Here is a 16,184-nt window from a genome sequence, read left to right as displayed (position 1 = left end):
ATGGCATTCCTGAAGAATGGTGCTGAGAGAACTATTTAAAATACTATAAGCCACTTAGATCATTTTTATGAGAAAATTCCATTCTACATGAGACACTCAATCACATTTTACCATTAGAGACATAATCTTTACCGTTGCTTTCGTCAGGAGATCTGTTCAAGGAACATGAAAAATGCCTGGTCTGGTACTAAGTATGCGGGAATGTCACTTGGGGCTGAATATCTTTTAGGGCTTTGAAGCAAACTGTTCCCCAAACACCTTAGAACGAAAATGTTACCGGGATGAGGAATATTCCTCCTTCATAACAACATCTGCAAAGAGTGACAGAGAAGCCTGATGGAAACAGGCTGGGAGGAGAAAAAGGCACAAGGGGCTAAGAAGTCAAAATTGACAGCAGAGGTGACTTTCTAGGAAGGTGACTGAAGAACGTGAGAGAAAGATGCTAAACCTCTAACTTACCAGTTCATTTTATGTCTCTGTGGAGACTGCCTGCCTGCCTGCCTGTGCTTCGCCCCAGCTCTAGGGGAAGGACTCAGGTAACAAAGCAAGTTGGTATCCAGCCAAGATTCCAAGACGATGTGGGGTGGGGGACGCATCCTGTCCCTCCGGGGAGGGACGCAGGGCTGCAGTCAGCATGGCCAGTCCCTCCTTTCAGCCACTCTCCTTCCACTCACTCGTTGCTGGTCTTCCCGGGACGGGGTGGGGGGGAGTGGGGGACAGGGGAGGCCACTGGGTCAGTCCAGCCGCCGTCCAGGGAGGTATGCCGAGCCCACGCCCCTGTGCTCTCTTCCCCTCTTGGCCCTGCAGGCTGGGCTCATGGAGCACTGCCCGGACCAGCCAAGCACCTCCCTCCCCTCGTGCTCTCCATTCAGCCATCAGCTGGGTGTGACACAGCAGCTGACTCTGCAGTCAGCTGGTCGGCTTTGTAGGCCCATCCCCCAGCAGGAAGGTTCCCGGGGAGGCAGGGTTGTCCCCACCTCAGGACCCAGGCAAGTTCTTCCACCCAGCTCAACCAGGAACCCCTGGCCTCTGGGCAGCACTGGACCTCCACGATCAACGCCATCCCTTTGACCTCTGTGTGCCTCCTTGTATCTCTCTACAGGCTGTACTGAGGGGACAGGGCCTAAAGAATGGACACTTCACACTGCCATGACTAATGAACTAACATCACGGCCAAAATGATGCAGAGGGACTGATGCTCAATATCCCCTTTGCTTGAAGCCTGAACTGAATGGTGGCCCCAAAAAACATATGTCCCCCAGAACCTATGAATGTGCCCATATCTGGAAAACAGGGTCTTTGCAGATGCAATTAAGTTAAGGATCTCCAGTTGAGATCATCCTGAATTAGAATGGACCCTAACTGCAAAGACAAGCATCCTTATAAAAGAGAAAGGAAGAAGACACAAAGGAGAAGGACACGTGACAAGAGAGGCAGAGATTGGAGTGATGCGCCCACAAGCCAAGGAACACCAAGGAAGCTAGCCCCCAGAAGCCAGGAAAAATGCATGGAACAGATTCTCCCTCAGAGTTCCAGAAGGAACCAACCCTGCTGACACCTTGATTTAGGACTTCTAACCTCCACAACTGTGACAGAACAAATTTCTATTGGTTTAAGCCACCGATTTTGTAGTGACTTATTACAGCAGACACAGGAAACTAATACAGAAACCAAACACTGGCTTTAAAAAGCACAGAGGCATAGAGTAAAATTTAGAACTATTTCCAACACAAAGAGTTAAAATATTAAAGTTTCTAAATGCTTTTAAAATTTTAAAGTGAAAGGGCAAAAGAACTTTCAATCTACTAGTCATCTACCAAAGGTCAGTGCTTTTGTCATCATTAAATCATTTAAATTATTGTTACCGACATCAGTAACCAATAGTGCCTGATGTGATGTTAAGGCCTGGTGTATTTTCTCTCATAAGTGCCACAACGTGGTACTAGTATCCCCCCCGTTATATATGGATGGGAGAATAAGCCCAGAGAGGTTAAGTAATCTACCCAAACTCAAAAACAGCTAGTGAAAGGAGAAGCTGGGGTCTGAATCTATGGTGCCTGACACCAGAGCTTACGTTTTTTCATTGAGATATAACTGACATACAACATCACATTAGTTCCAGATGTATAACCTAATGATTCAATATATTTATATATTACGAAATGATGACCACAATATTCTAGTTAGCATCTATCACCGCACATAGTTACAATTTTTTGTGTGTGATGAGAACTTTTAAGATCTACTCCTTAGCAACACCAGAGCCTTCACTTGTAACTACTGCGCCTATTGCCTCTACTTCAGCTGCAGGAGAAGTCAAGCAGCCAGGACTTTATGGGGTCACGCCTCATCAACATTTAGTAAACGAAAACAGGTGATGGGGATTTAATCTGTATACGACATCAAATTAGACAAACCTTGCTGAAATCAATATGACTGTCTTAAAGCTAAAACCTATCAGGGGTTTTTAATGCCGATACTGATAGTTAATAACTGCAAGATAGGACAACAGTGCCATAGCCAAAACTTCCCATTCAGAAGGATTTTCTTTAAGAAATGTTAGCCAAATCTTAAAAACAAGCAAAACAAAACAAAACAAAGCCTGTAGCATTTTAAACAGTTTAAAATATTCAGAAACTAAATAATAAACTAATAAATAAATGCTTCCAAAAGTTTTTTAAAATTCTGGAATCCAAATGCCTTCAATTCACTTTGCTTTAGTAGAGCAAAATCAAAGGCCCCAGAAATCTTCAGAGTACAGCAAAACACCCTAACAATATGCTAGAGCTTTAGATGTTTCCAGAACCAAACATACCCATGTGGAAAGTGGAATGCTACATAGTTACCCTTTAAGGTACACCTCAGTGCTACCCCCAAACCCAAGAATTATGAAAAATTACATTAGTAATTCCTTTCACAGTACCTGTCAGCCATATTTTTCCACTTGAAAAGCAAATTACTTGCAGAATCCCCAATAGGCAGGTCCAATCTCGCTTTGAAATATTTAACGATGCCTTGTTCCTCCAAAAGCACAGGTACTCGGTAGGTGGAAGAAACATCGTGGATACATATAACCTGATCAATGATGATAAAACACCATATTTAATGGAACAACTCAAGTATGCCACAAAAATGAACGTAAGAATGAACCAAAACTCAAGAGAGATGGCAGTTTATTTTTACTGACAGAAGAAAACCAAGAACACAGCAACCTAAACAGGAGTCAGATTTACACAAGGTTAGTTGGATCTAATTACAAAACACTTTGAAGTCATTATTCTACATCTGGAACCATGGATGCTATGGTAGAATATATATATATTTTTCCCTATATACACATTCTTTGTTCTAGTTCCTGGCACAGGGCTTCAAAAACATTCAAAATTTCCTGAGTTATAGGGGTAACTTTGTTAAGTTCATGAGGTGACTCAGGGTGGCCCCTAGATGACTTCAGGATGGGAGTTGGTCACCAGAAAAACCAAGCAGGTCATTAGAAGGCTGGAACTTTCAGCCACCTGACCTCCACGGAGGGGACAGGGGCTAGAGACTGAGTTCAATCAGGTGACCAATGATTTACTCCATCATGCCTACGCAATGAAACCCCAGTCAAAATGCTGAACATCAGGACTCAGGGGAGCATCCTCGCCGGTGAATTTACAGATGTACTGGGAAGGTGGTGCACCCTGACTCCACAGGGATAAAAGTTCTTGTGCCTGGGACTCTCCTAGACCTTGCCCTTTGTGTCTCTTCATCTGGCTGTTCACCTGCACCCTTTACAATTAAACAGTAATCATAAGTATAGCACTTTCCGGAGTTGTGAGTCACTCTAGAGAATTATCAAAGCGGAGGTGGTTATGGGAAGCCTCAACTTTGTAGTCAGCCCGGCAGAAGCGTGGGTGGCTTGGGACAATAGAAACCTGCGGCGAGTGTCTGAAGTGCAGGGCAGTCTTATAAAGACCTGCGGAGTCTGATGCTCACTCCAGGTAGTTAGTGTCTGAGCTGAACTGCAGGAACCCCAGGGGGTGTCAGAGACTTGGTATTGGAACATGAATGCTTTATATGTCAGTATCCAAGACACATGGCCCAAGACACCATCTTCTAAGCCCAGGTTAAGGCAGTAGCAATGAACACATACACCCTGTCTTCTAAGTGTGGGTATGAAGTTTGTTTGTTCACTCATTTGTTGTTGCTGCTGCCTCTGTAGTTGCTTTTGTCTGTGCTCCCTTCACTTGGTAAATTTAGAAGCACACATTAACACAGTCAAATTAATTACACTTGTGAGGGGAGAAAGGCTCTTTTAAATGCCAGGTGGTGTGGTTGTTTTTCACACCCTAAGGAGCTTTCACCACCCTCTCAGGTACATGCAAAGGGCTACTGGCAGGCATTTAAGGATCTGCCACATCCTAAATAAATGCCAAGAAATGTTCTGCCAACTCTATGTGTTCAGTCTTTCCCAATCCATAGCTATCCAACCAAGGGTTCCTAAGCTGTTTGAACATGGACAACTTGATACTTAAGACTATTGTGTCTCACCCATGCATTCCCTGATACAATTCAAAGTGCCAAGATGTCACTGATATGAGGCTCCATCCCAATTATTAATTAAAATTATTGATAAATCTTTGGACAGCCACAACTCCCACAAGTGCAAGGCATGAGGTGTGGAGCTATTTACTCATTTATCCTCCAAGCCAGAGACATTTTTTCAAATATCATGGTAACAGAGAACATCACAGAGACGCCTGTGACTTTCCATTCCCTCCTCAGCAATCCAGGTGAGAAGAGCTCTAAATGTAAGTTCACCAGGAACTAAGAAATGGGAGAATTAACTCATATGAGAAAAAGCAATGTGCTGACAGATGTAGAAAACAAACTTATGGTTACTGGGGCGGGGGAGAAGTGGGGGGGATATTGGGAGATTGGGATTGACATATACACACGACTGTATATAAAATATAGATAACTAATAAGAACCTACTGTATAGCACAGGGCACTCCATACTCTGTCATGACCTATATGGGAAAAGAATCTAAAAAAGAGTAGATAGATATATGTATATGTATAGCCGATTCACTTTGCTGTACAGCAGAAACTAACACAACATTGTAAATCAACTATACTCTAATAAAATTTTTTTTAAAAAATGCACTGTGCTAAAAAATGGCTAATAGACTAGCCTGTGGACTGATGAGATAGAACATTCTTCAGAATCTATAGTTATAAAGAAAATAAACTCAAGAATTCCCTGGCAGTGCAGGGGTTAGGACTTGGCACTTTCACTGCTGTGGCCCAGGTTCAATCCCTGGTCGGGGAACTAAGATCCCGCAAGCCATGTGGCATGGCCAAAAAAAAAGGAAACTTCATATGGTTGAAAGTTTGGACTGTATCATCTGTTCTCAGAGCTCTCAGCAACCCAACTCTAAAAGCTGTATCCTTCTATTTCGGAAACCAGGTTAAATGTGTGTGTGATACCCACACCAAGTACTATTTACAAAAAACAACGGAATAAAACCAAAATGGCTTGATGACACACAGATATAGGAGAGTGCTTTAAACCTGCCATCACATTTTTCAAAGGAGTTCAGGCTTGTGCACTGACCCTGAAGCATCAGGCAGTGAATACATCAGCCTGCCTCCTGAGACTCAGAAATCTGATTAGGTGGTTTTTAGGCTTCAGAGAACCCCGAGCTAATCTGAAGAAAACAAAAGGTTTCTGCCAAACCTCGCCCTTTTCCTGAGCACCCCTCATAGCACTTTTTAAACTCCAATCGCTTGTGCCTGAGCCTTATTGCAAACAAGAGACAGAGATAAGCAGATGAAAGAGAAAAAGATGAAAGAGAAAAGAAAAGCCGGCTCTTGGATACCCAGGTGGAAAGTCCTGCAGAACAGAGGACCTGAACCCACGTCACAGTGGTTTTTGTAGCAATGAACTGAACTGAGGCCACTGATGTAATCAGAAGTGATAGTGTGAATGTCACCGTAATGTGTGGTTTGGGGTGAGTTAAGCTGTAACAAGTACAAAAGAGAAATCAAAGTAAAAGCCATAAGTGTCCTGGAAAGACAAGATAAAGAGACGATAAGCAGGCTTCAAATGGTTCTCTCTAGAGGTTGGACTGCGAGTTAAAAAAACAACCCACCTGGTTTTGTACCTACAATTAAAATTTAAGGAGTGAAACACACAATCTATTTCAGGAGTCTCAAGACTGTTCACTTAAGGGCAAGGGAGCCGTAGTTGCATATGAGTCCCCCAAATCTTTTATAAATGTTGTGAAAAGTAATACGATAATTTAAGAGGTGTAAAATGCTGGCATCAGAAGTGCCTGCAAGGCATTCAAATCTAAAGAGCAGCACTAACCTGTTCAGGGTTCACGTGACAAAACATAGAAATCTTTTCCTTCACAGCCATTTCGATGGGCGTTGAACTTCGGCAGACAATCTGTCAAAGTCAATTACGCATGGGTTAGCAGACAGGAATTGGGCTGTTCACACCGCCACTGATTTTCAGGAGGGCGCTACATTAATTTTGCTCCAGGAGACTTGACCGAGTGGGCATTTCTCCATCCTGGGCGTTCCACTGGGCTACTAACTAGCAATTGGTCTGAGCACTAATACAAGCAAGTGTAACCAAACTCAACACAAATCCACCGGTAGGAAATGTCAAGGCATTTCTAGTGAACAGACTGGAGGCTCACAAATGTTACTGCTTTAAAACTACAAGAATAGAGCCAGACCAAGGGTTGGCAAACTTTTCTCTAAAGGGCCAGATGGCAAAAGCTTTAGGCTTTGCAGGTCATGCAGCTGCTGCCGTGACTCCTCATGGTACCGCCATGAGCAAAGGCAGCCAGAGACAAATGTGGACAATGAGTGGTAGTGTGTTGTAGAAAAACTTCCTTTACAGGAGGCAGGTCTGCAGGCCCTTACTTGCCAGCCTCTGATCTAGACTACTGGCAATAACTGGATTACTGCTATAAATAAGAGCAGGGATAGCCCGACCTAGCAGGCTCATAGGAAAATCTCCCAGGTCCCACCTCCCTCTAAGGGACCCAGGGACCACACAAATGACAGGACATTGCACTTGCCCAGATGCCAGTGTGGCCAATCAAATGAGGACCTGGAGAAGAAGAGATGGCCAATTTAGAAATGTGTGAAGCGACACTTGAGGATGAGGGAATAAGCCTTCCCCAGCTCCCAGATACAAAAAGCTCAGTCACAGAAACCATTTGAGAGGTAGGAAGGACTTAGATGATGTTATAATTGAAGAAATGGAGGTCCTATTCCAAGAAACTTACCCACTCTCTTTAACTCACCAGATCGGGAGACAGGCCTAACCCCCTCAGCGCACGGACACTGTTTTGTGTGGGTTTGGTTTTCTGTTCTCCAGTAGCACTGGGCTGAAAAGAAATGGGTCACTGTCAGTACACTGGACATCTAGCTCTTCTGGATAATGAATGGCTTCCTGGTTTAAAATTTTCAATAGGGGGCTTCCCTGGCAGTCCAGTGGTTGACTCTGCACTTCCACTGCAGGGGGCGCAGGTTCAACCCCTGGTCAGGGAACTAAGATCCCACATGCCACACAATGAGGCCAAAACAGAAAGAAAGTGGAATAAACAGAGTATCATAGGAAGACCTACAGGAGTTGCTGACTACACACTTATCTGGAAAGCTCACCTGTGGGACAAGGCTAACATGGATATTACAGAAATTCTCTCTTTTTGCTTTAAACTGGAATTGTCTGAACGCTTCCACAAATGGCATTCCTTCAATGTCTCCAATGGTGCCACCCAGCTGGGAATGGAAAAAAAAGACACAAGAGATCAAATAGCTTCCGTGGTACACAGACTAACAGAACAATTCTTAATACACTAAGCGTGAGAACTGAAGTCCCCCGAAAATGGGGATCACTAATAGGCTGTCAACCCTTCACCTCATCAAGACTGAAAAAAAAATTTTTTAAAGAAAAGGAGTGGGACTTCCCTGGTGGCACAGTGTTTAAGAATTTGCCTGCCAAGGCGGGGGACACAGGTTCGAGCCCTGCTCTGGGAAGATCCCACATGCTGCGGAGCAACTAAGCCTGTGTGCCACAACTACTGAGCCTGCGCTCTAGAGCCCATGAGTCACAACCACTGAAGCCCGCGTGCCTAGAGCCCGTGCTCCGCAACAAGAGAAGCCACCGCAATGAGAAGCCCGCGCATCGCAATGAAGAGTAGTCCCACTCGCCGCAACTAGGGAAAAGCCCGCGTGCAGCAATGAAGACCCAATGCAGCCAAAAATAAATAAATAAATAATTTTTTTTAAAAAAGGGGGGTTTGTTTAAAAAAAAAAGAGCACTTTAAGAAAAGAGGAGGGAATTCCTAAGCAGATAAAAAGATCCAGAATATACACCACAGAGGAGTGAGATCAGTTAGTTTCTACCAGTGGTCCCGTTGGAAGGGAGAATTCAAATCCGGTGACAGTATGAGAAAAGGGAGAGCCATCTGGTTCTGCCTGGTGTGAAACAGTTAGCATTCTCTCTCTCTCTCTCTCTCTCTCTCTCTCTCTCTCTCTCTCTCTCTCTCTCTTCATGAACACACACACACAAACAAACACACATACACACACACACCTGTATGCAGCTGAACAGTCTCCTTGTAATGGTGGTACTACCAGAATTAAATCACTTGTAATAAAACATGCTGGCTCTCTGAAAGAAGTAGTACCAAAAACCCCGAGAATATTCCTGACAGTGTAATCCTTTGACAAATGTTAACTTAATCTACATTGTACTTCCAATAAAGTTACTTAAGCATTTTACTTTAGACAAGGATAAAATTCACCTTAACGCATTCGTCCTCACCATAGTTAAATACTTAAAGATTATCATCCAGATTTTTAAATTAATTCTTTAGTATTTGAGCATCTACTACAGGCTCAACACTTTAAATGAGCTGCTGGGAAGAACTTAAGACAACCTGCTCCTGAGGAGCTCGGAATTTAGCGAGGAGAATAAGGCAGAGCTAAAGAACAATAAAGCAAGAGCAAAACTTGAGCACTACGTGGAATGATCTGGATGCTGAGGAAGAAGAGATCATGGTGGGCCCAGGCCCAGGATTCACCACCTTCCCTGGCTTCAGCTACTCGACTGGGTCCAAAATCTACTTGCAGCCCTGACCTCTCCTCCCAGCGCCGCTGGGCTTTGAAGCCAACTTGTCCGTGACATCTTGAATGGATCAGTAAGTATTCAAACTTACCATGGCCCAAACTGAACTCCTGGTCCCCACAGCCCTGGGCCTGTTTGTCTGGGGGCTTCTCCCTCATCTCAGCAACAGCATCTCCTACCACTAACTGGTTCAAGCTAGAGGTCTGTAGATCGTCCTCCATTCCCGCCTTTTTCTCACCCAACCCTGTCCAGTGAGCTGTACCTCCAAAACATTCTTGCAAATCTCTCCACTGCTATTTCCACCACTACCACCCTAGACGCCCAAGCCAACACCATCTTTTGCAGGGATTATGGCAATCGTCTAAGCCTGGGGTGGCTAAGATGGCCTGCTGTCTATTTTCACACATGAAGCTATACTGGCACATGGCCATGCCCACCCACACGTCACCTAAGGCTGCTTGGGCACTGCAATGGCAGAGTGGAGTAGCTGTGACAGAGACTCTCTGACCTGCAAAACCAAACATATTTACTATCTGGCCCTTTACAGAAAAAGTTGGCTGCCCCCAATTTTAATGGCTTAGTTGCTCCGCGGCATGTGGGATCTTCCCGGACCAGGGCTTGAACCCGTGTCCCCTGCACTGGCAGGCGGATTCTTAACCACTGCGCCAGTAGGGAAGTCCGGCAAGTGCTTTAACTTCTTTGTTGGGATTTCTTCTGGTAGTTACCTCCATATCTGTAAACCAAAGCTCATTCATCTCAGCTCTTCCTCAACTTAGCTATTTCAGACACCCTCTAATGAACGTAGGTGTACTTCCTGCTGTGACAGATGAGGATGCAGCTCTCTGGTACCCCCATCCCCAGATACCAATCTCAATTGTTAATTCTACTGGTTACTTTCCTAACCTGAGATACTTTTGCTTCTTTTTCAGCCAAATACTAACAGTATCTGTAGACCGTCGCAGTGTACAATGAGGTTCTGCCCTCCCTCCTTCCCCTCCAGCACTCCTCCACCCCCTCCACCTCACGATCCCTCTTTTCAAAGTTGATGACACATTCCTGCTTTTAAGGTTTCTCTGATTCATCCTGGAGATGGGTCCTAAAAACTGAAAATCAATAAAGAGAGTGACCGTGCAAGTCTCCTTCACCGTAGAGTCAAGCTATGCCCCAGTTTACATCTTTGTTCTCATATCAGATGTTATTCTCCTGACACTTGTACCTGCCTTTCTCTTTTCTCACACTATTTGTCTTTATCATTGCCTCGATTTGTTTGCAAACTATTCACTGTATTAAATATTAAATTTTTTTAAAGGAAGCAAGCCTAGTTATGCAGACATGGTCAGTTTATAAAACTTCATCAAGCTATACATCTGTGATATGTGCACTTTTCTGTGTTTATGTTATACTCCGATTTTTAAAAATTATAAAGGAAGCATCCTCTCTTTCCTCGTAAATTGTGAAGGAAGAAATACAGAAGGAGAGAAAATTTTATATAGCACACTTATACATTTACATTAAGTTTATCAACCATACCATTATAGTAGCAAAATATGTAATTAATATATGTTAGTACAGCACATTTACGTTAAGGTTATCAGCTCTACTATTAACAAAATGGATCTTGTGGGTAGCATATCTATTCACAAACACTGATAACGATGACAATAATAGCAGCTAACATGTTTATTGAGCACCTCCTAAATGCCAGACACAGCCAAGTGCTTTTTACATTATTATATTTAATTCTTGCGACAACCCTGTTATTATTACCTTGTTGTGATTACAATATTACACTATCATATTGTTATAGATGAGTACATTGACACTTTGAGAAGTAACTTGCCAAGTCATACAAGCATCTTAACAATGGTTAATAATTTTCGAGCACTTAGTATAGATCCGACACAATCTAAGCACTAAACGTATTGGCTTATTTAATCCTCAAAACATTATCCCCACTTGGTAGATGAATAAATTGAGGCACAGAGTAGTTAAGCAAACTTGTCCAAGGTCACCCAGCCGGTAAGTGAACCAGCTGGGCTATGAACCCAAGCAGTCTGGCTCCAGACTCTTAACCACTAAGCCATACACCACTTGGGGGTGAGGGCAGAAATGTGAGCTTGGGGAGTCTGCCTCTAAGAACCAAAATGTTCATTATTCTGCTGTCCTGCCTGGCAATTAGGTCAACTGACCTTTAGATAAGGAGTACATGGATGTTATTCTCATTCTAGTCTCTCTCTAGTTCCAAAGCACTTTGCAAACAGCACTCAGTAGAATGCATTCTGTGACTGATCAGTCCTCACTTGCAGACTGCTGCACGCCCACCCCAGGAGTAATCACACAGTTTAAGCCAATCTTGCCCACTAACTTGTGACCACAAAAGCAGGGACCATCTATGTCGCTCCCTGCTGTAATCCCACCTCCTAGGCCGGTGTCCAGCACACATGAGGCCATCTACACATATCTGTTGAATGAATGAAGATCAGCTGCTTAAAAACCTATAAGGATATAAATTATAAAGAAAAGTTCCATGCTTGCCTCAATAACACATATCTGGGGCTCTTCCTTATGACCATCCACAGGCACCATGGCTTGATTCATAACCCACTCCTGGACAGCATCAGTAATGTGAGGGACAACTGTAGAAAGAAGTAATAATTAGCACAAAAGCTTAGTTCACGGTCATGGTCATGAGAAATGAATGTATTAGTGTCTTTAGACCTCCCAAATAACCTGAAAGCCACCTGGCAAATTAGGCAAGCTACAGTCCTCACATTATTATCCATCTCACTGAAATTAATACTACAGACGCAACATAGGTCTAGTCATTTAAATGTTATGCCGTTTGGGGCTTCCCTGGTGGCGTGGTGGTTGAGGGTCCGCCTGCCGATGCAGGGGACACGGGTTCGTGCCCCGGTCTGGGAAGATCCCACATGCCGCGGAGCGGCTGGGCCCGTGAGCCATGGCCGCTGAGCCTGCGCGTCCGGAGCCTGTGCTCCGCAACGGGAGAGGCCGCAACAATGAGAGGCCCGCGTACCACAAAAAAAAAAAAAAAAGTGGTAAATGTTATGCCGTTTCTCTTGAAATCGACCAACCAGAGAGAGAGAGAGGGTGCTGAATACTGGACTCCAAGGGGAAGAAGGTCTCAGAGTGGCCCAGCCCTGCAGACCTTGGGCAATTCGCCAGTGTGGAAGGGTCCCTCAGAGGGTGTAGACGAGGCCTGCATGCTGACCAGGGGCCTGAGGCTGCTAATCTCAGAAGAAGAGACAAAAAGATGCAGCCAACTAACCTAATGTGATGTACGAAGCAGGAATGTTGGCCTCTGGGAAGCTGACGCGGACAGCGTCTGTCACCTGCTCCCCCGGCACCGGCAGCTCCCTGGCCCGCCTGCTCCCGCGAGGCGGGAGGAAGTCGTCTCTGATTGGTGCGTTTGGAACGACCCACCACGCATGCCCAGCCCCTTTCTGGGAGGGCGGGGTAGGTCCGGCTCTGCCTCCACGTGGGCAGTGCACGGATCAGGGGTCAAGGCCCAGGTCTGGGGCTTTGTCCTCTCCCCAAGTTTGGGACGTGGCAGGTATGAGGCAGCAACTCTCCCTCCCGCGGGTCTTCCCAATACCTACACTTGGGGGAAAACTATTAGAAAGTACAATTGTAGCTAAGATCTAAACCACACCGTCCAGTGTCAGCAGTAACATAGCTGATCTTTTGATCTCCATCTGTCCAACTTCTTATCTACTTCTCAGCTGCTTTCCAACATGAAGGTGATTTAAAGGGGATGAGGAATTAGCACCTTTACCCTACCACATAGGAACTTATGAATACAAGCCGAGGGGGGCGGGGGGGAGGGTGGCCTGCGGGTCTCTCTTCGAGGACAAAAGAAAATAAGAATCATACCCCCCATGAAAAGGGTTGGTGAAAAAAGGGTCATATCATGCTGCCCTCCAGTTCAATCCCCCCACCCCACCCATGTCCCCCCCATCACTGTTCTTCTTCAAAGGGGAGTAATCATCATCCATGCAAAGATACAAGAAAAAAGTAGAAAAAGAACATATTAAATAAAGGACAGACAAAAACAAACCAAAATAAATCTATACCCCAATCAGATTTGTGATGAATAAATGGTTTCCCATGGATTTTATAAATAAAAGCTAAAGACAGAAAGAGAAAGAGGACAGAAACATGGACTAAAGGAAACAATGACATTAGTTAAAAAAAAAAAAGACTGATGAAAATACAATCAGGAACATGGAGGATGAACTTGAAACCTTTGAGGAAAATGAAAAGTAAAAGTTTGTATGGTGCCATCGTGGTGATCATTTTGAAATGTATAAAAACATCAAACCACTATGTTGTGTAACAGGAACTAACATCGTGTTGCAGGTCAGTTATACGTCAAAAACGAACAAACTCATAAAAAAGACAGATCAGATTTGTGGTTATGGGGCAGGGGGGACTGGATGAAGGTAGTCAAAAGGTACAAGCTTCCAGTCATAAGATAAATAAGTACTAGGGATGTAATACACACCATGATAAATATAATTAACACTGCTCTATGTTATATATGAAAGTTGTTGAGAGTAAATCCTAAGAGTTTTCATCACAAGGGAAACATTTTTGTCTATTTCTTTAATTTTGCATCTGTCAAAGATGATGGATGTTCACTAAACTTATTGTGGTCATCATTCCATGATGTATGTAAGTCAAATCATTATGCTGTACACCCTAAACTTATACGGTGCTGTATGTCATTTATAGCTCAATAAAACTGGAGGAAAAGAAAAGGAGGAGAAAACAGGGATCTGAAAAGGATTGGAGCTTGTCGAGCACAGGGATCCCCTCATCTTCAGGTCTATTTTGAGCAGGGTGTGAGTGCTCAGCACACAGGGCCCCCTAATGTTTGTGGAATATAATACCTTGTACTGTTTTCCCCAGGTAATCACCACGCCTCTCTTTATTGATCACATGTTGATATATCTTCCCAGTGGTGATGTTGTTGTCTTTATAAAGATTAATATCCAAGAACCTTTCATAATTTCCAAGGTCTAAATCAACTTCTCCACCATCGTTTAAGACAAACACTTCACCTGGGATAAAAAGGCAAGGTAAAAATTAAAAATTTGCTTCCAGTAGATCTTTCAAAGATGAGCACAATATATTAAAGAGCTGGTAAAAGACTTATTTATAAGCCATAGAGTATCACCATTTCTATATTTCGATGGGAAAGTTTAGCAATTCGATTCTATCCATGAAAGTGCATTGGTAAAATTCTGGTATTCTATTACGGTAGTTTTAAATGCTTACTGAAATTCTGTCCTCAAGATTTAGCTTTTCCAAACTCATCATATACCACATGAAAAAGGGACTTTAAGGGCTTCCCTGGTGGCGCAGTGGTTGAGAGTCCGCCTGCCGATGCAGGGGACGCGGGTTCATGCCCCGGTCCAGGAAGACCCCACATGCCGCGGAGCGGCTGGGCCCGTGAGCCATGGCCGCTGAGCCTGCGCGTCCGGAGCCTGTGCTCCGCAATGGGAGAGGCCACAACAGTGAGAGGCCCGCGTACCACACACACAAAAAAAAAAAGGACTTTAAAACAGCAATTTTTAAAACAAATAGCAATTGACTTCAAAGCATCAGTATCCCGGACTCTGAAATTGGCGTAAGAAAATTTTCATTGATTCCAGTCTTGGATAAAGTCACTATTAAACAGACAGTAGATGAAAAGCAGGGCCTCCACTAGCCCACGGGGCGACTTGGTGAAACTGAGGCCAAAAAGAAAGTGAGCAATAAGCCACCTGCACAACAGCACCGTGAAGAAGGATACAGATGAAGACTTGGGACTTCCCTGGTGGCACAGTGGTTAAGAATCCACCTGCCAATGCAGGGGACACAGGTTCGAGCCCTGGTCCGGGAAGATTTCACATGCCGCAGAGCAACTAAGCCCACACGCCACAACTACTGAAGCCCGTGCACCACAACTACTGAAGCCCGCACGCCACAACTACTGAAGCCCGCGTGCCTAGAGCCCAAGCTCTGCAACAAGGGAAGCCACCGCAGTGAGAAGCCCGTGCGCCACAATGAGGAGTAGCCCCTGCTCACCACAACTAGAGAAAGCCTGTGGGCAGCAACGAAGACCCAACACAGCCAAAAAAGTTTTTTTAATTAATTAATTAATTTTTTAAAAATGTGTATAGATGAAGACTTAATCACACGACCGGCAACTGTGTTGACTACTAGGCAAGCATCTGGGTCTCCAGCGTTACTTGAGGGCATCGATTGGGAGTCCAATGTCCTAAAGCCACCTTGTCAGAACTGAAACTCTCCCTGATTAAGGAAGTTCTATCATTTACTTCTATAGCTAGATGTTCATAGCATAAAAAGAAGGTTGGCTAGCTTCTGAACCTAATCAGAAGCCTTTTATAGTCTCATTTATGTCTCCCTCATAAGGTACCTAAGTGTGATCAGAAAGATCTCTAACTTTAAGGACAAAAGAGCAAAATGATGAAACTGTAATATTTTCATGTTTCCCAAATTCCATTTCCAGTTCAAATTCTATTTTCTCATGTTTATCAGGAATTGCCAATCCATGGAAAAGTCTTTGTACTTTGATTATCTTAACTTCTGCCAAAGAGGGGACGATCTCTGAAATCTCTCTAGTTAATTCAGGCCAAAGCCAGTTTGGCAATACTCCAGGTATACGACAAAGGTCTTGAAATTTTAGATTCCCAAATTTAAAAATTTTAGATTCCTATTATGTTCCTAGAAGAAAAAGAAAAGCTGTAGATCATGTCTTCAAAAACATTTTTTTTGATTTAATGCAATTATAATAAAAATGCCAACAGATTTTTTTTTAACTTGACAGTGAAACTAAAGTTAATTTGGAAGAAAAACAGGTGTGATTACCAAAACAAAACACATGAAAAATAAATAAAAATAAAAGCCCTTAAAAAATAATAGTGAGTGGGCTTCCCTGGTGGCGCAGTGGTTGAGAGTCCGCCTGCCGATGCAGGGGACACGGGTTCGTGCCCCGGTCTGGAAAGATCCCACATGCCGCAG

At 43.9% G+C, this 16,184-nt stretch overlaps 1 protein-coding gene across 4 annotated transcripts in view; it reads right to left on the bottom strand.

Moving 5' to 3' along the window:
* CTPS2 (CTP synthase 2) overlaps positions 1–16,184 on the bottom strand; it is a 107,727-nt gene that overhangs the window by 78,350 nt on the left and 13,193 nt on the right. For all 4 annotated transcript variants that reach the window (XM_081221637.1, XM_081221638.1, XM_081221636.1 and 1 more), the window contains 6 exons: positions 14,048–14,218; positions 11,673–11,773; positions 7,670–7,786; positions 7,309–7,392; positions 6,357–6,437; positions 2,924–3,075 (listed from right to left, as the gene is read on the bottom strand). In XM_081221637.1, coding sequence (XP_081077763.1) covers positions 2,924–3,075; positions 6,357–6,437; positions 7,309–7,392; positions 7,670–7,786; positions 11,673–11,773; positions 14,048–14,218 — 706 coding nt within the window. The remainder of the gene's footprint in view (positions 1–2,923; positions 3,076–6,356; positions 6,438–7,308; positions 7,393–7,669; positions 7,787–11,672; positions 11,774–14,047; positions 14,219–16,184) is intronic.

This window comes from Mesoplodon bidens, assembly GCF_964165515.1.
Source record: "Mesoplodon bidens genome assembly, chromosome: X".
Lineage (NCBI taxonomy): Eukaryota > Metazoa > Chordata > Mammalia > Artiodactyla > Ziphiidae > Mesoplodon > Mesoplodon bidens.
Note: the sequence above shows the minus strand (reverse complement) of the source record. Positions and strands in the feature narration are given on the sequence as shown.